We start from the raw sequence: 23,613 nt of genomic DNA on the forward strand, positions 1-23,613 counted from the left end.
ATAGGAAAATGTGGCAATTCTGTAGTGGAAAAAAACTGGTTATAAAATTGTTTACAGTATGATCCCAATTATATAAAAAGGTATATAATATACATATAGGCATACACGGGGGAAAGCTGTTAATGGTGGTTACTTCTGGGTTGTGATATTATCAGTAATTATTTTTTCTATTTTATACATTCTGCATTTTTCAAGTTTTCTACAATGACTATGTATTATTTCATAATACAGAAAAACACAGGCTATTTAAAAATTCCTCTGATGTACTAATAATTAGAATGTACTTGGGTATCATAAATATGTGGGAACAATATTACTAAGCTCCTTGTTCTATGACTTTTTTAGAGTACATATTATTTTGGTAATAAACTTAGATCCCATTTTTTGTTTTATATGTGTTACGACACTTTAAAAAGGTAATATTGTGATTAGAGCATTGTTTTGTTTCATAACCTAAACAAATACTGGCTTTAACATCCAGGTTCTCCTGTTTCCTAGAAGATTTAAAATCAATACCCTTTTATCTTTTTTAAGTAAAGCATACTGCATACATACATTACATGCATGCTTTCTAAAAAAATAACTCTAATTTACAGTTTTCCTATATAAGGGGGAAAAAATGAAGTTACGGTAGTTTAAAAACAGTCTATCGTCTTATCCATCACAAGCATACTGATAGGCATAAACATGTTTATTAAATGAAATGTATCCTTTAAAAATAAAAAAGGGAAGCCTGTATGTAAATGAAGTTGTGGATTCAATTAGTCAGTGTTTCTTCTGACTTGCACCAAACCACTCAAGATCTTTGGAAGTCTAGTTACTGTCTTCTATCTAAATGGACACTCCAGAGTCTATTTACGAATTCCATTCTAAGAGCTCCACTTGCTACTTCCAGAAGGAATGGGGATCCAGATGAGGGCTGTCACATAAGCTAATTTTCAACATATATCAAGTCTTGTTGGGTCTAGGAACAAATACTGCCATTGGTTAGTGTTTAAGTACATGAGTTCGCTTCCCCCCCTCTCTCGCCCCCACACCTTGCCCTGGCATTTGGGTGGGGGGAGGCTCTTCACCCCTCAACAGATGCTGGCTGGCCTCTCTCCGCTTCCTTTCTAAACCACGGAGTGGTCATTGCTGTGAACTCCGGCCAAGATGGTGTGGTTGAGGGAGGAGGCCGAGCGGTCCGAGCCTTCCGCCGGGCCGCCGGCGCTCTCGCCGCGCTGGCAGCACAGGATCTGCCTGAAGGTGGCGCTCATCTCCTTGTCGCGGTAGGAGTAGATGATGGGGTTCATGGCAGAGTTGAACTCGGCCAGCAGAAGGAAGAACTTCTCGTAGGCCAGGACGTCACACTGCGGGCAGCACACGTCCAGAAGCAGCAAGACCAGCCCAGGGGTCCAGCAGATGATAAAGGCACCTACAAGGCCGGGGCGAGGGGTCGGAAGGATGTAAAAGAGAGAACAAAAAGTATAATTATGAAGCAAACAACCATAAGGTGAAACTATTTCAGTTCCATATAAAATACTGAGATGCAAAGCCACCAGATCACCGTTTGAAAGAAAATGTTCATATTCTGAAGTAATCAGAAAAAGTTTTACTGACAATAAAATAATCAATGTAATAAAACCTCATTAATTCAGACTCTACTAACATTGAGTATTTATGAGACATAGATGAAGCATGAGACATGAAAAACTTCATTCAGGACATACACTTTGCTACTTATAGAGTTAGGGTTTTTAATAGCATGAGAGTGTTTTTAGGCAAAAAGATAAGTACTGTGACAAATGTCCTTTAATATTTAGTTAAGGCACAGTTTCTGGATTCAGGTTGACTGGGCTCAAATCCTTGCTTTATTGTTTAATGAAGTAGGTGAACTTAGGCAAATTACTTTTCCATACCTCAGTTTTCTCATCGAAAAAAAGGAATGATTATATTTACCTCATTAAGTTTGTTGTAAGGAGTAAATGAGTTCTAACAAAATAATCACTCGGTTTATTTTAGTAGTAACAATAACAACAATAATATTGTTAGTATCTGCTCAGTAGCCTGAGCCTATTTGAAAACAGCAATTTCTAACGATGTTTGTTTACTTTTATTTTTATTCAGCAATCACTTAAATGGTGCTTTTCCAAATGCTTTATAAATATTAACTCCTTTAATCTGCACAATAGCCATATGAGATAGAAAGTATTATCCCATCATGCAGATAAAGAAACTGAGACCCAGAAGTTAAATAACTTGCTCAAGGCCATGGTACTGGAAAATGGCAAACAGAAGACAGACCCCAGAGTTTCTGCTTTTAGAGGCTAGATCCAGAGTCCACACTCCAGAAAATACTGTTATACTCCCACTTCTTGAAGTTAATAAAATATTTTGAACCAAATTTTATGTTTTGGATGTTTTACAAATTTAGATCAACTTTGTTCTCTTTCTTCCCTAACTATTCCGAAACAGTAAGATTTTACTATAACTGTAAAAGGAATGAAAATATAGATTATATTCTTAATTCCAGCTTATTTAGTTCCTGAAATCACTCATTTAGCTCCCAAGGAAAATGAAGGTTGTGAAATAGCATTAAAATCTACCACTGTGTTACCCTACCTCAGCTAAGAGAACATGAGCCAATAGAACCGGTGGGCGCTGTCACGTCCCATTACATCGCACCCCGTATGTGTGATCAGGCTACACAATGAAGAGACAGCAAACGGAGATGATCCCAGAAGAGCTTTTGAATCTTTAGATTTAAATGGCACTGGCCTAGGTGAATGCAGACTTGGACTGGAGTGGTGGATTTGGACTAGCCTCAAGGAATGAGTTTCACAAAATGTAAACAAACAAGATTTAGCTTCCAAGCAACCCAGTTTTTTTTAATGTGAGCTTTCTTTTTTGAACCTTTTCAGCAGAGAAATGAAAATAAAGAAAAAAGTACCCCCATAAAGCTCTTTGTTCTAAAACACAAATGTGTATTGGTTTTAAACTGCCATTCACTTTGAAGACTGTCCAAGGTGCTTTATTTTCTAATAAATACAATGACCTTAGACTTTCCTTAGAGAGAAAAAAAATAATATTTCAAACATCAGGAGATAATAGCCAAGAAGCTATTGGAACTTCAAGTAAAAATGTTAATAAAGCATTTATTTTAAGTCCTTGAATTTTCTTGCTTGAAAATCACTCAGAAAGAGAACATAAAGGAAAATGAAAGGAATGCCTCTTGAGTTTCAGAAATAATGCATTATTCACTGAGAAGCCAGGAAGGGCATTATTCTCAGGGTGGAAAATGCCTGGATGGAAATGCATGGAGCCATTATTCCATTTACTTGGAAGCTGGAAACATGCAAGCTCTTCATGAATGGGACAGCATTCTTTCAAGTTTCCTTTCCCCTTTCTTTCATCAAAGCTCTGATTGAACTCAAATTCAGAGCTTGATTAGGTATCAGCAACATGTATCTCAACAGATTTATTTTAAATAAAATGATCTTTTGCTCCTTCCAGGCAGCAGAAGGGAAATCCTTATTCTCATGGATCTGCTCAAACTGTGTGACTTTGTTCAAAAGTGACAGAAGTCAAATACAGTCCTTTGCTGTTGATAATTTCTTCTACTTTTTTAATTCAAGAAGAGCAAAAATTTTTGAATAAAAGCCATGGTCTCATAAACTAGTCCGATGGGCCTAACTTTCAGACAAAAATTAAAAATAAAATAAAAATGCAAGGAGCCTTGCTAGACTGGAGGCAGGAAGTGGGAAACACCATGGCCTGAGACAGGGGCTAATCTACATGGACGCTTCATTGAGGCACTCAAAGTCCTCTTCTCTTCTTTTCACTGCAAAGAACTGTTTTTAGTACTATGATTAGGCCCAACCGCACAGTCCCAACACTACATTTGGATCTTCAAGACTTGATCAAGTAATTTAAGGGACTCACAGTACAGGCTTCAAAAATCAACATCTAAAACCAACCATACAGGTTTTCCCTTCTCTCTCTCAGAGGTGCCATGGACCAAACTGACCAAAAGATGATAGTGGGCTACATAAGTGGAAAATGGGGCCTGGAAAATTCCAAGGTGATTGGGCTTCTAAACAATAGTGAGTGAATATTATGAAATTAGGTTTACTCGAATTATAGATTTACCAACAAGCTTCTAGAAACAAAAACTACACCCAAGCCCCTTTAGTAATTAAGTAGCTAATTGTAATTGAAACAGGTCATAGTACATTGTGGACCCTTGTCAACATATAATCTGCAGAGACTTAAGTGTATATGTATTAAGTCAGGTTGATAAAAATAAAAAGAACCTCCATCTCTACATCTGTAAAGTGGAAAAGTAACAGGTCCCTGCTCTACTCCATAGGGTGTGGTGAGCATTAAATTGAGAAACAACATGTAAAAGCCCCCGACGCGCTGCATGTCTGTCTGACTGCATGAACTACATGGTGGATGGCATGATGTGGAAAGGCTGGTATTGCACAGGACCAGGGCACGGCTCCTCCAGGGCAGAGCGTGCAAGCATGTTCTGGACCACAGTGACCTGGCATTTCTAAAGCTCTGACCCAGCACCATCTTGATGGGGAGAGATTGCTAGCACTTGCAATTGGACGTTAAAAGGATAAAGAGAAGGAAAAGAGAGGAAATACAAAGAAGCACAGAAACCCCAAATCATTTCTGGAGGTTTTCACGAGCCAACTCAATATGTACCAAGATGGGGAATAAAATAAAATGGCACTCCACAGAAACAGTGCTTTAGTTCCAGAACATTTCTGATGGACGAATCCCCACAGACCAAGGCACAGAACCAAGGAATGGTATGCAACAGCACGAAAGTAAAAGGAAGCACAAGCCGTTCATGGTTACTTATTGTGAATTCAGATGCAGAAGTGGCAGCAGATAAGATGTCCAAGGTCGTGAAGACCTTGTATATGGCCTGGTTAAGACATTAGAAATTTCTCCAGTCCATCATTGATTCTAAACCCTAACCACACACTACAACAGCTTGCTGAGCTTCAAGAAGTAACGATCTTCATCTATCCATCCTCCTGTGAGATTTGAATTTCACCCACCTCATTGGTCAGAGTCTCATTTAATAGACAACACTGGGAGAACAAAATGATCTGCATGCAAATAAAGGCAAAAACATCAGATGTTTCCAAATTCCAGAGGAGAAACCATGAGAGCCTGAACTGGGGCAGTGACAATGAGGAAAGGGAAGTATTGAAGGATTAGAAAAGTAATTAGGAGATGGACTGCATGAAATGGGCAGGAAAGATACAAGAGTATGATGACTCCTAGATTATTCATTTGGGTAATGGAAGAATGGTGCTACCCTTCACTGAAGGAAGAAACAGGAGAAAGGGTAGATGTTTTCTGAGGTGAGGTGAGGAGAACAGAGATCATGATTTCAGTTTTATATATCTTGTACCTGCAAGACTTCAGATGGAGAAGCCTTAAAGGCATCGTGATGGGCTGATGGCAATTTGAATCCTGGGAAACTGTCTCTTAGTGTGCTAGACAAGAGTAGTTATATTTTGCATGATTTGCCAATATTACAAGTAACATGGAGAGACAGATATTTAAAAAATATCTGTGGGTTGGAATAAATAGCAGAAGTTACTCTCCTAGAGCAAGCTTCATTCCTTTCTTTCACATCTGTCAAACCAATCTGTGAGGGCCCCAATGCCCACAAAGATGGAAGGAGAGGCCTTGGAATGTAGACGCAAAAAGCAGGGAGGAAGGAGGTTGTTTGGGAACGACAGGTCAGAGCCAGATCATGCTACACCTTCCCTTGCATCTACACAACCCCATCAGCTAACTAATGCTGCCCGTCTGATCTCACAGTTGCAGTCTTTCTCTAGAGTGACTTTTTCCTAACTAGTTGCTCTTCATTCACCTAAGGAACATAAGAACCAAAGTTAAAGAGAAAAAGTGTCTTTGACAGAGAAGACTTCTAAGGAGAGAGCCCAAGATTTTTGATGAAAAAAACAGAAAGCATTTCCAGTCTGGCTGGCAAATTGTGTTTTTACAAAAAAAAGCAGGCATCCCAGACATCTAAAACAAGGTAAATCAATTCTACACTGGTGCCTTGTCTAAGTCCATCCCTCCTTGTCCTCAAACTTCAAATGGGATCTCAGAAACAGGCATCTGGATCTCAGAGTCTTGGGGTAGAGATCAACGAAGGGAAATAAGTGTTTAAATACACAAACAACTTTTTATTTTGTCCCTAAATTGTGTATTTCTTCAGGGCAGCACCTTGGTATCCCAGAATCCAATCAATTTTAGTTCATTTCTCTAGTTATATTGTGATTTCTGCTATTAAGTTACACATATAAAACTAGGCTAGCTAGGATATCCTTCTACATTATATATCTTAAAAGAGGTTATGTTAGATAATAGACCAGTTAAAAAGCTTATTCCTAGTAAAACTGTGATTGTAATGAAAATTTATGTGAATGATTTTTTGAGATAAAAGGTTTTTTTTTCCTAAAAGAGTAACCTAGATTGATTATAAAATCTATCTGTCTTCTAGAACATGGAGAATATAAAATTAATGCAGCTTAGATAGCTCCACCATAACCCATTTCTCTCTTAATACCAATTTTACTTCATTTAGTTTAGTGCCCAACACTTCCACCTTTTCAGGGTCATGGTAAATGTTTCATACCTTTAAAGTTTCATGATTTTATTCATTGTGTGATGTGTTCTAGTGTTTCTATCACTCACTCCTGATAGCAACATTTATCTTTTAGAGAAGAGCATTAACAATACACAGCTCTCCAAAGCAGAGTAGAACACTCAGTATGTTCTCTTTTAAATATTCCTGGGTGCATGTTTCAGCCCCATGACACTGTCTTGATCACAATGCTGGCCTTCCTATACACAGGAGGCTGCCTCCTGGCATTTTATCCTCTCCTTCACAGGAAGCTGTGAGCATCATACACATGCCTTCTCCATGTCCTATTACAGACTCTAAATCGCATCCTGTAACTGCACATTGGAAAGCACACGCTGAAGTGGCTTGCATGCTAGTGCTGCCTCTTCCAGAAGAATATCTGTGCTTGAAAATAGCCCGTAGAAACCACTTCTCCATGGCTACAAGTCAAGTGAGCAATACCTTTTATCTGCCTATTGCAACAGGCTCCTAACCAATTCCTCTTCCTCCATGCTTCTCCCTTAATGCCCAGCTTGCACAGAGCAGCCAGAATGATCTTTCAAAGGTGTAAGTCAGTTCACATGACACCACTTTCCTGCTTAAAACCTACAAAGGCTTCCTACTTGAAATCCTTACGTGGTCCATCATGCCCTACATGACTGGCCCCTGCCAGACTCTTCAATCTTGTCTCTTCCCACTTGCCCCTCACTCACTAGGTTCTGACCACACACACCAAATAAGTTCATGTCTGTCTCAGGACATTTGCACTTACGGTTCCATCACCTAGGAACACTCTTTCTGTAGATGTTCATATCTACTTTGCTTACTGCAAGACTTGCCCCTGACTATCCTAGTTAAAGCAGCCCCCCCTCTTCCATTACATTATCCCATTTTATCACCTTCATATCCCTTATCTATACCCCAAATTATCTTATTTATTGGTTTACATGTTTATGTTCTATCACCCTTCAATGAGAACACAAGCTTAGCAAAGGAAGGAAAGCTCTCTCTTTCATGTCTGTATCTTTAGCATCTAGAACAGTGATTTACCTTCTGCTGAATAAACTGGCCAGTCACAGCTAACTTCCTAATGGACATATCCAAAACAAGAAAAATTAATTAGTAGAAAAGTCATTAAATTCTGTTTAGAAAACAAACATTAACACCTACAGGGGGGGCAAGGCCTTTGAATGGATGCTACCAGGCATCCGAAGGGGCATGAGGTGGGCCCTCCGGGCAAAAGTCTCAATAAATATGCATTCGTTACTGTAGCACAAACTAGCCTATTGTTACTAATACTGATGGGTGTGAGATTATCTGAGGAATCTACTAAATTCTGGAGAAGCAGGTTGGGTCAGGAATGAAGGCAGCCATGGGATAAATCAAGTTGCTGCTACAGGAATGGTTCAGTAAGATAAGGCTACCCCATCAGACCCTGGATTCTGCAGTCTCTGCCTGGAAAAATCAATAACTGACCCAGCACGCCTTTGTGTTAATCCCTCAAGATTCTCAGCTCCATGCAGGGGCATCAGACTGACCGTGATGAAGTCTCATATCCATGCTCTTGTTACCAGAGAGCTGGGAGAAAGGATATATCCTGCCAGCCAGCATATAATGGTTGGCCACTTTTTAAAATATAAAGGACAGTTCCAATAATTTATCAGCAAAATCACTGTCCACCTATAATATTAAGTTTGAATATTCATAAGACTTTTCAAGTGTGATACCAGCATTTTTTTCAGAGACTCAAATTGGTGGGTTCTTTTTATGTATTGATGTTCTGATAATTTGTAATACTGTTTACTTAAAAGGAACATTTATAATTTATGAGCAGATGATAAGGATAATTCTCATTAATCCAGTGTTCTTCCCAGAATGGTCTTCAGCTGCTTTCCTTTCAGTGACTCATGTCTAAATGATGGTATAAAGCTAATTCCTTGAGTTGTTAGGCCTTTTTTTCCAATAGAAAGTTTGAGAACTACAGACAAATATAAATAGAAAATTTTAAAAGTCACATATTGTACTGCAGTCTAGAGATACTTTAGTATATGATCTTGCACTTTTAAAATGTTGCTGCTTTTATTTCTAAATGTGTGCCTTTTTTCCGACTACATATAAAATTAACATTGAAAGACTGTATATTAATGATAGGTAAGAGAGGATCAGGCAATCAAAGTTTTCATTTTCAGGAACACGTTTTTGTTCTGATTCACGGTGTTTTTCTATAGCAATATGTCCTAATTTGATCAATACACTATCCTTTTGAATCTGTGAGGATGTTAATTATAATTTATTTGAATCTGCTCTGTGTCCCCCATCTACCTGTTTCCATGTAACACGCTGTATTACATACCGATGCAGGCATGGGGCATCGTGTTTCAGGGGATGTCTGCCCGTTTTGCAGGAGACTTTCCTGAATAGGAGACTCCCTGAGAGGACAGGATAGTCAACTGCCACCAAAGTCAGCTTTTTCCTATACCCAAAACATCCATGGATGCCCACTAATGAGTAGGAAAAATGTTATATTAGACAATTACAGGGGGAAAGGTATGCCCTCTGAAAGTTCTTACCTATAATGAGAGAAAATGAAATTGTGATAAAGCTCAAATAATATATAAGTACCATGGCCACCTCATTAGCTCCAAATTCTAAGATCTCAAGAGGCAGCAAGCATACTGAAGATGCACTGAGTTATACGTCCTTACAAACACACGCCCACACACATACACACACTCACGCACTCCAATGGCAGCCAGTGTTCTTCTGTTGTAATATATGACCCCTAGGTCTCTGAGAGCAAAGAAAACAGGAAATGCTTGAACTTTACTTTCAACAAAACCAAAACATGTTAAATCATGTTCAGATGGGTCACTGTCTCTACCTTTCGTCCCTAAACATGTTTCCTGATTTTTACCCAGTTCTGTCTTAGGGTGAACTAAAAATCAGTGCTACTCCAAATGCCCATCAAAGCATTTTCTTATAGGTCCCTACCATTTTCAAAGGAGATACATTTTAAACTTATGAAAAAATATAATTTATGTCTATGCACATATATACACACAAACACTATATAAAGGTATAAATAACACATGTATTATTTGTATAAGCATATATATGCAAAGTGTCCCAAAAAACATATACACACTGAATAATTAATTCCAATGGGTTAAATTGTAAAAGAAAGAAACTTCAATGAGCTAACAGAAAAAAGTGTATACATTTTTTGGGATACCCTTTATATATATCCATACTCACACACATTCAGAATAGTCACTGCATTTAAATATCTCCAAAAACACGTGAGATTTCTTTTCTTTCACAAGCAGTAGACTATAAAACCCAACCAACAAGGATAGTGCCACTTACATAATCTTCACATAGAAAATAACACTCCATTCTCAGGATAGTTAAATCAGTTTAAAGCACTCCTAAACCTAGTGATAGACACAACGTTTTCTAAAAGCAAATTCTCCCCCTTATTTTAAAAATAACTCCTAAATCTCACAGAAAATCGATGTTGTCAACTTTACACCAACACCCATCTAACTCAGAAAATGATACTAAACTTATTGCATGACTGTGGTCCAGCTGTTTCCAAGGTGATTTGAATAATATTTATCCCTTTAAAAGGATAAATGAAATTCACCCCAGAATTTTTCCCTTGTGAAGGTTCAACATAAACAGGGAGTTTATAAGTGGTTTTGCAACATATTTAATTTTCAGCTGTGAATTTAGCCAGTCCCAAAATGATATAAATCTAAACAAATACTACAATCCAGCTGAAAATGCTCACAGAATATAGCTGATGACAGAATCCTGTGGATTGTATTCTGTGCAGTTCATGAACTACTGGCCTGGAGCAACAAGACATGTATTACTCAGGAGACAAACTTCAAGGACAAAGAAACGTAATGGAAACTTCATTTATAACTCATTTTCTTACTAACATAATGGAGAAAATTTTTTTAATTGAATCCAAAAGCTAACTCAGATAAATTTGTGAAATAGTCCTGCAACCCAAAAATGTTTATTTAAAAAATTATATGTGTGTGTGTGTACTTTTTAATAGCCAAAGACATAAAAGAAGAACAGCAGAAACTGTAAATATGATCACTCTTCTTGAGATCAGCTATGCCTCCAAATGTCCTGAATTGATATTCATGAAGCACAGATTCTTGGCAGAATAGGAGGGAGGTACAGTCTGTTCTGCTGTCATATGATAGCTGTGTGCCTAAGGTATCTCCCATTATCAAAAACTTTTATTAGAAAGCTTTTTTTTTTTATGTTACAAAAGCAATACTCAATTGGGAAGTGGGTATTTAGGCTAAAGAGTTCCAGATTCAAAATCACAGGCATGTTTTTCTACATGAATTTCAATTATTTTAACTACAAGTTTAGAGCAAAATATTGGTTACTCAAAACTAACAATAGTAAAACTAAACATCACAAAGCAAATTCTAACAATAGTCAATCAGTTCTAAGGCCACCAAAATTAACTGCAACGGTATCACTTCTGGGAATTTATCCTACAGCTGTATTCACACACAACACAATTACGTGTGTGCAAAGAGTTCCTTGTGGCATTTTTTATTTTTAAAAATTGAAAATAATCTAGGTAACCATTGGTAGAGAAGTAAAATAAACTGTTGCATTCATAAAGTGGAATCCTATTCAACTTTCTAAAGTTATTAAGATATTCTATCCTTACTGGTACCAAATGATCACCAAGATATACTGTGCCAAGTAAAACGAACAAGATATAGACAAATACATGCATGTATAACATGCTATCATTATGCCTTAAAAACAGCACCAATCAAAAAAGCATGTGTACTCACAATCACAGATGCCCTAGAATAAGCCCCAAATGAAGCTAATAATTTCTAAAATTTTAGAACATGAAATTATAAAAATGATACTTAAGTATTTTATTTGAACTTAAAATAGCAATTTGTATTCATTTGTCAATCTTTTAGTACAGAGCCAAGGCTTTAAAATTGAATATGGGTCTGCTAACTGGAGTTCTGCAAGATCTTCCAAGCAAAGCCACACCAATAAAGCATCACATACTACTTTCCAAATTGGCTCCTAAAAAGTGGAGTCAGAACTTAAGATTCTTGTAAGGCAATATGAGTACAAAAACAATGTAGACTTTTTATGGATTTCTCCAAATTTATAGTTGTTCTCATCAGAAAATCGAAAGCAATTTCTTTTTGCAACTTGCCTTCATTGGATTCACCTTAGTTTTGCCAGAAATATCTTCTTGTTGTACTCATTTTTACTAGATAATGTAATATTTAGCTAGTTACATCATTTTTATAATAACCTGGCATAAACAGCTTTTAGGAGGGAAAACAACTGATTCTTAGTAACTGCCAGGAGCTGAATTATTTGGCCTTGAGGCTACAGTCTACTAACCTTTCTTCTTTCCCTCCTTCCCCTTCCTTCATTCCTTCCTTCCCTTTCCTTCCTTCCTTTTTTTTTTATTCATCTAAATACATGAGTGTGTGCTATATGTCAGATACTATTTTCGGTACTGGAGACACCACAGTGAATCAAACAGAAAAAAATATCTCCCCTCATTGAGCTCAGGTTCTAGGAGGGATATGAGAGACAACAAACAGAATAAATAAATAAAATTATATTTTAGTGGGGGATAGTATTTGAAGATTATATGAGAGCAACTTACGTAAGAGAGAAGTTAGGGGCTCATACAGCAATCCAGACAACAGATAATAGTGGCTTTGAACATGAGAAGGTGGTTATAACAGAGATGATGGTGGTAAAGCTGATATAACTTGCTAATAGATTGGATGTTGGGGGAGAGAGAGCGGTCAAGGAAACCTGTAAGCAATTAAAATAAAGGACTTAGAAACAAGGAGGTCATTGACGACAATCCAGTGGAGAATGGAAGCCTGACTGGAGTAAATTCAAGAGCAAACAGAAGACAACTCAACACCAAAAACACAATCCAATTAAAAAATGGGCAAAGGACCTGAACAGACACTTCTCCAAAGAGGACATACAGATAGCTAACAGACATGAAAAGATGCTCAACATCACTAATCATCAGAGGGATGTAAATTAAAACCACAGTGAGCTATCACCTCACACCTGTCAGAATGGCTGCCATCAATAAATCCACAAACAAGTACTGGCAACAATGGCTCGGTCTTTTGGTCCCATAATGAAATGTCAGCAGCCCCTTCTGGCTTCAGTACTAAAGTTCATCAGTATTAAATACGGTATCTTTATCTTAAAAAGAATAGCTAGCAAATTGGGGAAGATTTAAAGTCTTCCTATTAATGATAGAATGAGTAATAAACCAATGCACACATCCATACGCTGTTGACAGAAGAGTCCTTTGACAATCTTTCTGGAGGTCTGTTTGGCAAAATCTAAATGTAAAAGGTCCCCCCTCTATCTAAATTCACTTTAATAATTAAGGAAATAGCTATATTCAGGGATTATTCCCATAGGCACTCAAGAGGCTAGTTGGTGGGGAGAAAGACAACTGAGGTTCTGTAGAGATCAAATTTCTTTTAACCCCCCAGGCTGTGTGATTTGGAGGGTTTTAAGAGTATGTATTCATATATTAGAGGAAGAAAGAGACAGGCCTGAGGTTACATACTGTTTCTTTCCCTCACTAGTTATCTGACATTGGAAAAGCTATTCAATCTCGCTGGGCCTCAATTTCCTGTCAAATGGGGATACACTCTACTTTCAGAACTACCGTGAGGACTGAATGAGACCCCACTGGTAGAATATAAAGCACCTAATATGCTCCCCTTCATTTTTTTCTTTTTCTTCCTTCTTCAGGGAAAACCCAAGGAATAAATCTACAAGAAACATGAATATTATTGGTTCTCCCAACTGAGAGATGGCACACTGGGGGGCTGCACTCCCTGTCATTTTCTCACCTTAACCACACAGTGACCATCAGGCCATCCTTCAATTTGAGAAACTTCTGAAGGTACCCACCAGCATTTCTTTATTTATTTTAAATACTTTTTCATTGTTTTTCAGAGAGAGAGGAAGAGGTGGGGAGAGACAAAAACATTGATGCATCAACATCGATCAGTTACCTCCTGCATACCCCACAACCCAGGATATGCCCTGCCTGGGAATCGAACCCACGACCTCTTGGTGGGTCAACACTGAAGACTGAGCCACACTGGCCAGGCCCAGCATTTTTTGATGAGCTCTCAAATTTCAGGGTCAGTCCCCTTTCTGCCTTAAGTTGAAAATAAAATGAGTATTTCCTTTTACTTTCCTACTTTAGACCCTACAGCATTTGAATAAGGACTTGACGTATGAGACAAATTGATCAAACGCTTACATGATCTTTGTACTAGGCTTCGGGCAGCGGGAAGCAGTTTCTACAGAGGAATGGGCCACCTCAGCCTGCCATATGCTACCCTAGCGTCTGGAAAAGAATGGAATCCTGCTGGCCTTGGAAAGCCTGGGGACTCTGGGGTGGTGGCACTCTCCTCTGAGCGTGCTCAGAGCGGTGGGCAGCTGCCCACAGTCCAGGCACAGCCAGCGGAGTTTCTGGGCAGCTTGTTTCATTCTCTGGCGCAGATGCTGGGGCCTGGCCACTTGGCAGTGTGGGTGCCACTACCAAGAAATGCAGGACTGAGCCCCATCCCCATGCCTCCAGCCACCGCCTGAGCTCTTCCTCCCTGGGAAACTGGATGAGACGGACCTGTTGTTAGAGGCAGGGCTGACCCAGCTGAGATGGTTGAGGGAGACAGATAAGGAGGGAGGGCAGTTCTTCAGGGAGTGGACACAGGCCTCACACTTGTTTTTCACAGGTCACAGCTCAGGAAGGGATGGTGGGGGCTCGTCAGGCGGCACAAGCACTGAGTGGGGTGCTCAGCGCTGGACGCATTCCAGCCCCCTCTGGAGGACTGGACCCCACCCTCCTGAAAGAGCTGGGCTGCCGGGAGAGGGCCATGCTGAGAGAATTCCACTGCAGCCTCGTTTTGGCTAAAGGGGAAAACACACACAGAGATAAAGCAAAAAATAATTTTCCTAAGACATGGAGCAGCAATAACACAGAACCAGATCCAGCCTAAAGGGGGTTCATGTTTGCTTCGTAAGGGATGGGAAGGGAACCTTTGGACCACTCCAGACATTTCTCTTGCTTTTCTCGCCACATTCACCCACCCATTTTGTATACATTTCTTAATCAAAGACTTTAATATAATCAAGTTTACGGAGAGAAAATTTTCGTTAGGGAAGATATAAGCTGTGTTGATTCACTTGCCTACCTTTAGCTCTAAGCTGTTAGTAGAACATCTGCTTCCAGTTTAGAGTGGAGAGAGAAATGGACTTTTTCGAGTTCATTCAAGGATGTGATATTAATAAAGAGTTTCAAGACTAATTTATACTTAAGTGCTGTTACCATTTAAGGTTTTAAACTCTGCTGATACTTTCTAGGGCTCTCCATTTTCAGAAATACTACAGATAGTTTCCCTTTAATAAACCTTTAATTTTTTAGGCAGCTGCTATTTTTTCCAGTCTTTCTAAAAATATTTTTTATGGATTTTTTATTTAATTTATGGGGGTGACATTGGTTAATAAAACCATACAGGTTTCAAGTGTACATCTCAATAACACATCATCTGCATATTGCATCATGGTCTCACCACCCAAAGCAAAAATCTCTTTCCACAGCCATTTATTTCCCCTTTGCCTTTTCCACCTCCCCCATCTCCCTTCCCTTTGGCAGTCACCATACTGTTCTTTGTGTCTATGTGTTATTAATTTTTTTTGCTCAATCCCTTCACCTTTTTCACCCAGCAGCCCAATTCCCCTCCCCTCTGACAGCTGTCAGTCTGTTCTCTGCATCTATGAGTCTGTTTCTATTTTGTTTGTTTGTTTATTTTGTTCATTAGATTCCACAAATAAGTGAAATCATATGGTATTTGTCTTTCTCTGACTGGCTTATTTCCCTTAGCATAATACTCTCCAGGTCCATCCATATTGTCGCAAAAGGTAAGATTTACTTCTTTTTTTATGGCTGCGTAGTATCCCATGGTGTAAATGTCCCACAGCTTTTTTATCTACTCATCTATTGATGGGCACTCAGGCTGTTTCCAGATCTTGGCTGTTGAAAATAACACTGCAATGAACATAGGGGTGCATAGATTCTTTCAAATTAGTGTTTTGGGTTTCTTCAGATATATCCCCAAAGGTGGAAATACTGGGTCAAAAGGCAGTTCCATTTTCAATTTTTTGAGGAAACTCCATACTGTTTTCTTATTTTTCCAGTCCTCTGTGGTCTTTTTATTTTAACTGGCTCCTTACTTCCTACATACTTTGAATATGTAAATCAACCTAGTTCAGAATTTCTTAACCTAGGCACTAAGACATTTTGGACTGGATGTTGCTTTCTTGTGGAGAGCCTGTTTTTTCCACTGTATATGTTTAACAGCATCCCTGGTTTCTACCCACTAGATGCCAGTAGTACACTCTAGTCATGAAAATAAAAAATGTCTCCAGACACTGGCAAATGTCCTCAGGTGGCTGGGGCTGGGGAAACCACTGGTCTAGATAAAGCTTTTACATATAGAAAAGTATATGACAGAAACAACAACGTCCTTAAAAATAACCTAGGTAATTTCATTTTCTCTTGCTGCCAAAACAAATTATCATAAATTATGTGGAATCTAATGAACAAAACAAGACAAATTTATTATAACTCTAGGGGTCAGGAGTCTGAGATGGGTTAAAAAATCAAAGAGTTGGCAGGGTTGATTTCTTTCTGGGCTCTCTAAGGAAGAACCTGTTTCCCTGGCTTTTCCAGCTTTCAGAGGCCACCTGGGTTCCTTGGCTCATGGACCCTTCCTCCCTCTCCAAAGCCAACAATCCAGCATAATCTCCACATCTCAAGGTCCTTAACCTAATGACATTGCAAAGTCCCTTCTGCCAGGTAAGGTGACATATTCACAGGTTCCAGGGAGAAGGATATGGATTTCCTTGGTGGGCCATTTTCTCACTGCTACAGTATTTAAAAAAAAATTAAAGCAGTAAATAATTTCATAGCTAAAATAATTTAAAATAAAGCTTTTCCCCTAAAGTCTTATAAAATTATGATTTTATTATATGCTTCAAGTACTTTCCTGAGAACATTTTGCAGCATTTCCATTTGCACATAAATTCGTCTAAGGAAGATTCAAGTTTTTCTGCTTTTAATGTTATAGAGCTCATGAATCACCCCATGCCTCCCCAACCCTGTGGAGATCACTAGTATAAAATCACATTTTTAATACCTAACAAATGAGAAAATTTATTCATGTCTTAACCTTTGGATTTTTCCTAGAATTTGAGAACTCCATTTATAAATGTTTACAGTTATTGTCTTAGTGCTTTTGGGTTGCTATAGCAAAATACCATGTACTGGGTGGCTTACAGATAAGAGAAATTTACGTCTCACGGTTCTAGAAGCTGGAAGTCCAAGATCAGGGTGCCAGCATGATAAGGTTTCGTGAGGGCCATCTTCTGGGGTGCAGATTGCCAACTTTTCTTTGTATCATCACGTGGTAAGAGGAGCTCAGTGGAATCATTTATAAGGGCACTAATTCCATTCATGAGGGCTTCACCCTCATGACCTAAGTACTTCCTAAAACCATCACCTTAGAGGTTAGGTTTCAACATAGAAATTTGAGGGGAACACATTCAGACTATAGTAGTTATATTTACCACTTCTTTAAACTTTCTTTAAATTTTTTGTTATTTCCCTTAAAAGTGAAAGGATCCAAAACCTTCTTCAGTAACTTCCCTGTATTTTTATTCTTATTTTTATTTTTTTATTATTATTATTTTTAAGATATATCTTTATTGATTTCAGAGAGAGGAAAGGAGAGGGAGAGAGAGAGATAGAAACATCAATGAAAGTCACTGATCGGCTGCCTCCTGCACGCCCCCAACTGGGGATCGAGCCCGCAACCCGGGCATGTGCCCTGACCAGGAATCGAACCCTGATCGCCTGGATCCTAGGGCGATGCTCAACCGCTGAGCCACGCCTAGCCGGGCTACTTTTATTTTTTTTAGATTGCCGTCCAGATGTGCCAAGGGCTGGGGCATCTTCAATTTCAGAACAATCAGTGACAAAGTTAATTAAGTTCAATTATTGTTAAAAATATTTTAAACGAATCCTTTCTTCAACCCGTTCCTATAAAATACTCTTTAGAGTAAAAGCCTGCATCTGCTCAGCTGGATCTGAAAGAGATAAGTGATTATGAGTAAATAAAGCCAGATGGCATTTACACTTAAGGTTTCTTTCCCTTTTTGAGTCTGCTGTACAAGATATGATTGTCTTTAAAAGTGCATTTCCGTCTCTTTGGAAGTTAAGCTTGGTGAGGCTGACAAGAGGCACGAGGAGGAAGGTAGAGGGAGAAGTAGTGGCCTCAGGACAGCCTATTTCCTGTCCCACCCTCCCACCACAAAGAGCGGCAAACCAAAACCGAGGCTTCAGTTTAACTCTCCTGCACCCTCAAAGACACAAGGACTCCCATTCAGACCCCTATGGTGGCATCATGACAGAGGTGCAGGAAGGGCGTCTGAAGAGAGGACGGTAGATTGCGCTCCGGTTTTGTTTATAGGGAACCATGAGAGGGAGAAATGCAGAGGAATGAAGTACTTTCTACTCACATGAAGTCACTGACCAAATTCATTTTTTTCTATTATGGGTAGTTGGAAGGGTTTTTTCATTCCCTCTCTAAAAATCCCTGAACAAGACTTCTGGTCCAGGCAAGAGAGCATAGACTTCTTTCCTCCTGCTGCTCCCAGATAATACAAACCGTGGAAGTGAAGACAGTGATATTTAAAAGTGGGGAAAGTAAAGGCACCTAAACAGAAGTAAAGCCTCCACACTTCATAGTGATAAAATGCTGATATCAACAGATGATAAGTCACATACATATATTATAATACCCAGAATAACCAGTAAGAAAACAATACAAAGAGATACACTCAAAAGCATTGTAAAAATCAAGATGCAATCCTCAAAGCCCCAAATATCTACTTGGGATTCTGCATATTAGAGAGCTAAATGCATATGAATGCATAAAGCCATTTAGGGAAAAGTCCTAGACTGGGAGCTACCCCACTCTGGAATGGATCTAGACTAGAGCAGGATCTGACTCTAACTGGGAGTATAATCACCACCTTACTGGGCCCCGGTTTTCACATCTTTAAAACAGAAGTGGCTATAAGACAGCCTGGGCCATTTCCAGTGCTAAACTTTGATTATTCTATGTTATGATAGCTCTTCATTCTTCTTATCTATTCTGTGCTATTCCCTATGATTTAAATGTCTCTGAAAGTGCTCAGAAAGGTATTCAAAAAATAGTTAAGATTTCTGATTTATATCCATTTAATTGTGCTAAAATTTTGATACCAAAAAAAGAAAGACTTAGCCTTAAAACAAACACATACACACCCCTTTTCTGACCTCAGGAAAAAGCGAAAATGGATTCATAAGAAAATTATACTATAGTAAATAAAGGCTAAGCTCTCCTCTGATCCAATTAATTCAGCCTCCCATCAATTGCTTCCTGTCTATTTGTTCTTTATTTGTGCTTTTCTTATTTTCTTTTTTCCCTCAAGCATATTTTAAGAATATTTTCCATTTAAGCTAGGAACTAAAGTACTACTAATTTTAAATATTTAAAAGCATTAAGTAAACTATTTTAAAATATTTTAAAATTTTTGAAAATGACTTTATAATTATTTATTAACACAATAAAATATTAATAAACAATTTTAGATAGGTATTTTTACTATTAAAATACCTAAATGATGATAATTCGGTCTTATTAAAGTTTTAAAATAGGAATCTCCTATGTAAATTAATGCTTTATCACTATATATCTTTGAAAGAAACCTAAATGGAAATATAAAGTAAAATAATAAACTAACAGGCTAACCACATTTTAGTAACTGCATTGAATAGAACATTCGAGTCTTTCAGAGAGAGATTCATTGGGTATTGGGGTTGACCAGACACTATGAAGAAATGCCTTCTCTTCTGTGGACCAGAAACTCCCTGACATGGGCACAACTTCCCAGAAAGCCTTGTAAATTCAGAGGCAGCTCCTCAGGGAGCTGGGAAACCACTGGTGTTGGGAAGAGCCTTGTTGAAGGAAACGGCAGGCGTGCCCAGTGTCCTTTCAGGAGAGTTGGTGTGCTCCACACACAGAAGTTCAATGGCACTTCCAATTTGCATTTCAGAAGGGACAAGAGAACTACAGACAGATTCCCAGAGTGGTCAAGATTTGTATGATCCTGCCCGGCCGGGCATGGCTCAGCAGTTAAGCATCAACCTAGGATAGGATCCAGGCGATCAGGGTTTGATTCCCGGTCAGGGCACATGCCCGGATTGTGGGCTGCAGCCGATCAATGACTCTCTCATCATTGAGGTTTCTAGCTCTCTCTCTCCCCCTCCTTTCCTCTCTCTGAAATCAATAAAGATATATTAAAAAAAAAAAAAAAGATTTGTATGATCCTGACCCCTTTTTCTACCTTCCCCATATTTCTATTACCTTCTGTTTCTCAGTTGATAATAAAATTAACACTGGATAATATACAAAAGGTCTGGGTCCTTGTATAAGGGACAGTGAGAAAGCAGGAAGGGTGGGAGACACGATCTCAGTCTAAAGAAAACCTCAGAGGCAGAAAACCCCAAGTGAGAGAGGAAGTGGACAGACAGGTGGAAAGCAATCTGGGTCACTGAGGACTGCAGAAGGGAGAGAGGAAAGCACAAAAGCAATGCTGGAACAAAACAGTTAAATCACAGACTTTAAATACTTAATAATAGAAAATGGAAAGAAAAACACGACTTCTTTCCACACACATCCTACTTTTGACCACCCATAAGGCTAGGCCTCCTCTGTGTGACCCCTCGCCCTCATGAAGGTGACTAGAACTTCAGGCCGCAGAACCTTGGAGCCTGGAAACACGGACACTGCCAAGAATCTCCCTCCCTCAAAGGTGATCCGGACTTCTTTATAGACACAAATGTCTGATCCCAGACACAGAGGTAGAATATAAAACTTTGAAAAAGAAAACCTCTTGTCTTTTAATGGCAGTTTGCCGAAATAAAAGAATTAAGAGAGGTCACAGACCTTTTTCTGACTGCAGAGTTCTTCCTTAACTGTTTTTACTTCTAAAAGCAAAGAAAGAAGAGGAAAGATTCGACGAGCTGCCTCTTTCACAGCAAAACCCGATCTCAGATATTCAACATTCAGAGAGAGCTGAAATTTTTTAATGGACCCAGTGTTTAAATATTCAGGCTTTTATCAACTACAGAAGCTGTCGGAGTCTAAATGTGAACCAAATTTAGATATATTAAAATAGTATATTAAAATATGGGCATATGTCTCTTGCTGAAGACAATTGTCTCAAAGTCAGTTTTTTCATTACTCAGAAACTGTGTCCAAAGGAAAGGGCTAGAGATGCTAATCCAGATGTCTTCAGGACACTCTGTCCTTCCTTCTCCACTCTCGAGGTGAGAAGGGCCTGCTAATCTTGCCTCTCTTGGGATTGCCCCTATTAGTAAAAGGCTGACCTCAACTAGAATGAGCAACTGGTCAAACCTGGGAGAGTCACAATGTTTACCTCAAGAAGGTCTGGCCCAGGAACAATGCAAGGAGGTCAATGGGCACTGAACAAGGACCCACAATGTATGAAGCAGGATCAGTTGTCCTACTTCCCAGATGAGGTAACTAAAGTTGAATTCAATGGGTTTGTCAAGCTACCATGCAATGTGAGGTCTATGTTCAAATCCAGATATTCCATTGTATTCCCAGACCTAGAAATTCATCTGGCATATAATAGGTGCTATCTCTCTCTATTTATCTGTCTTTATGGAAACAAAGTCTTAAACTATCTGATTCAAAGGCATGTTTCCACCAGACCACGTCCCACAGAAAATAGACTTTTAGAGCAGCCATTATTACATTAAGTACAGATTTACAAAGGTGGTATTTACACTATTACGAGTCTGTCCTAGAGCCAAATCCTCAGGTGAGAATTAACAACAACAGCAACAAAAGTGTGAGAGATTTCAGTTTTCCTTCTCAGGCAGTGAGGATCCATTTGGATTGTTAATTACAAAGATCAAAGCGACTATTTTGCAGAACACAGAAAAAGGGTGAGCTGCTGAAAGTAGAGAGAATGGCCAAGGAGTTCAATTAGGCACTTGCTATATTTCTCCATGGGAGGCCTGCTGTTATTAGTTTGTATTAAGGAAACATGTCCAAGCTTGACAAGCATCACTGCCCTTTATCTCTGGCAGGGATGCGGGGCAAAAAGGAGAAGTTCCCCACTGCCTTTTCCCCTCAGTTCCTGCCCACAAAGGATGCCATCACCTCAAAAGACACCTCTTCTCCAAGGAAAGCAAACTCCACACCCACGAACCCACAAACTCCCAGCCGATGCTCAATTCTAATCATACTACCCTTTGTCTTCTTATGCAACTTTCTCCCTAACTTTCAAACTGTTTTATCATGGAGTACGCACATGTTAGGAAATACAATCTGGAAGAAAAAAAAACCCTCGAAAGAAGCACTATAAAATGCATGGCAAACTGCATAATTCATTCTTCTAAACAGGCTGAAATAAAGATTCTTAAAGGCTATCGGGAGAAGATATAACAGACCTCCTAGCACTGTGTGTGCATTTTTACTGACTCCTTGATAGTTGAAAGATAAAACAAACTTCTTTTTCAAACATAATCCAAGGTATGAAAAATAAAAACTTTATAAATTTTTTAAACTTTTGGGGAGCAGGGCAATAAGTGTGAAAAAGACTAAGCAATACTCAGCCCATGTCTGTAAAACTACACTACAGTTCATTCTAGATGGAGGCGGTCAGTGTGTTAGAAAGTCAAGCCCCACAGAAATGCTTTCACGGGGCTGCTCTTGGCAGCAGGCCACCAGCCTGCACGGAGAATGTTATAGGAGCGACCTATGGGACACGGCGCTGCACGTGCTGAGCGCTGAGAGCTGTTCAGCACCTCACGCCACGGCCGACACGGCCACACAGACGGAGACACGCAGGAGAAAGGGCTCTGGGCTCGGCACTCACAGGAGCTATTTCTCCTGATCCTACCGTATGGCCACCAAATCACGCATCTCACTGTGTTTACGTTGCATTAACTGCTAGAAAGGATAGCATTCCTCGACTCCATGTCACTTTCTTCCATTTATCTTTCCCTTTCCCTCCTTTCTCTTGATTATTTTTAATTCAACTTTGTCCTCTGAACTGTATGCATCTTTTTAAGCTGCCTAAAATCCTCTTTTTTTGCACAAGGGTAAGTATAAATAAACACAGGCACGGACTCTGCACATGTCTGTAAAACTATTTAGGCGATACTGCTATTTGGACATAAAAACCACCCAAGAACCAGCATGTCTCTTACTGACCAAAAAAGAGAAAATAAATTTTCATTCCTATTTTAACAGTGAGATCCAAACAGTCTAAGGTCTGTCACCCATAGGCCATTCAGCAGACACTCAGATTACAACCCGGTCCCAACAGCGTTGCTGGCTATCTGCGGGGTCACAATTACATCACTATTATGTTTTCATGCCACTGTGCTCAGGAGCTAAGCCCGCGGGGCACAAGGCTTCTAGCTACCCCGACCAAAGGGACTGTCAGGTTAGAGATGTGAGATTTCGAAAACAAGCAGGGTGGATGGAGAAAGCGCAAGTGAAGAAGTAATGAAGGGGAAGGAGAATTGGGAAAGAGTAAGGTCTCAAAGCCAAAGGAAGACAAAACCTCAAGAAGGAAGTGTTACCTGGTTCATTCCTTAAGGAAAGACAAATATTTCTGGGGCAAATTCTTTAAAAGTAACAAATGTAGGTTTAAATGCATAAAACTCCATCCTTTAGTCTTCCATCTAATAACATTAATTTCTTTTAAAATGGTGCTTTTCAAAAGCGATCTTCTTTTCCAACCATACT

The 23,613-nt window shown here is 39.1% G+C and overlaps 1 protein-coding gene across 1 annotated transcript in view; it reads right to left on the bottom strand.

The window, feature by feature from the left end:
- Window positions 1–1,031: 1,031 nt before the first annotated feature.
- LPAR1 (lysophosphatidic acid receptor 1) overlaps window positions 1,032–23,613 on the bottom strand; it is a 90,999-nt gene continuing 68,417 nt past the window's right edge. The window contains exon 4 of the mRNA XM_016213701.2: window positions 1,032–1,414. Within this exon, the coding sequence (XP_016069187.2) occupies window positions 1,113–1,414 (302 nt within the window). The 3' untranslated portion in view covers window positions 1,032–1,112. The remainder of the gene's footprint in view (window positions 1,415–23,613) is intronic.

This window comes from Miniopterus natalensis, chromosome 12 (genome assembly GCF_054644295.1).
Source record: "Miniopterus natalensis isolate mMinNat1 chromosome 12, mMinNat1.hap1, whole genome shotgun sequence".
NCBI lineage: Eukaryota > Metazoa > Chordata > Mammalia > Chiroptera > Miniopteridae > Miniopterus > Miniopterus natalensis.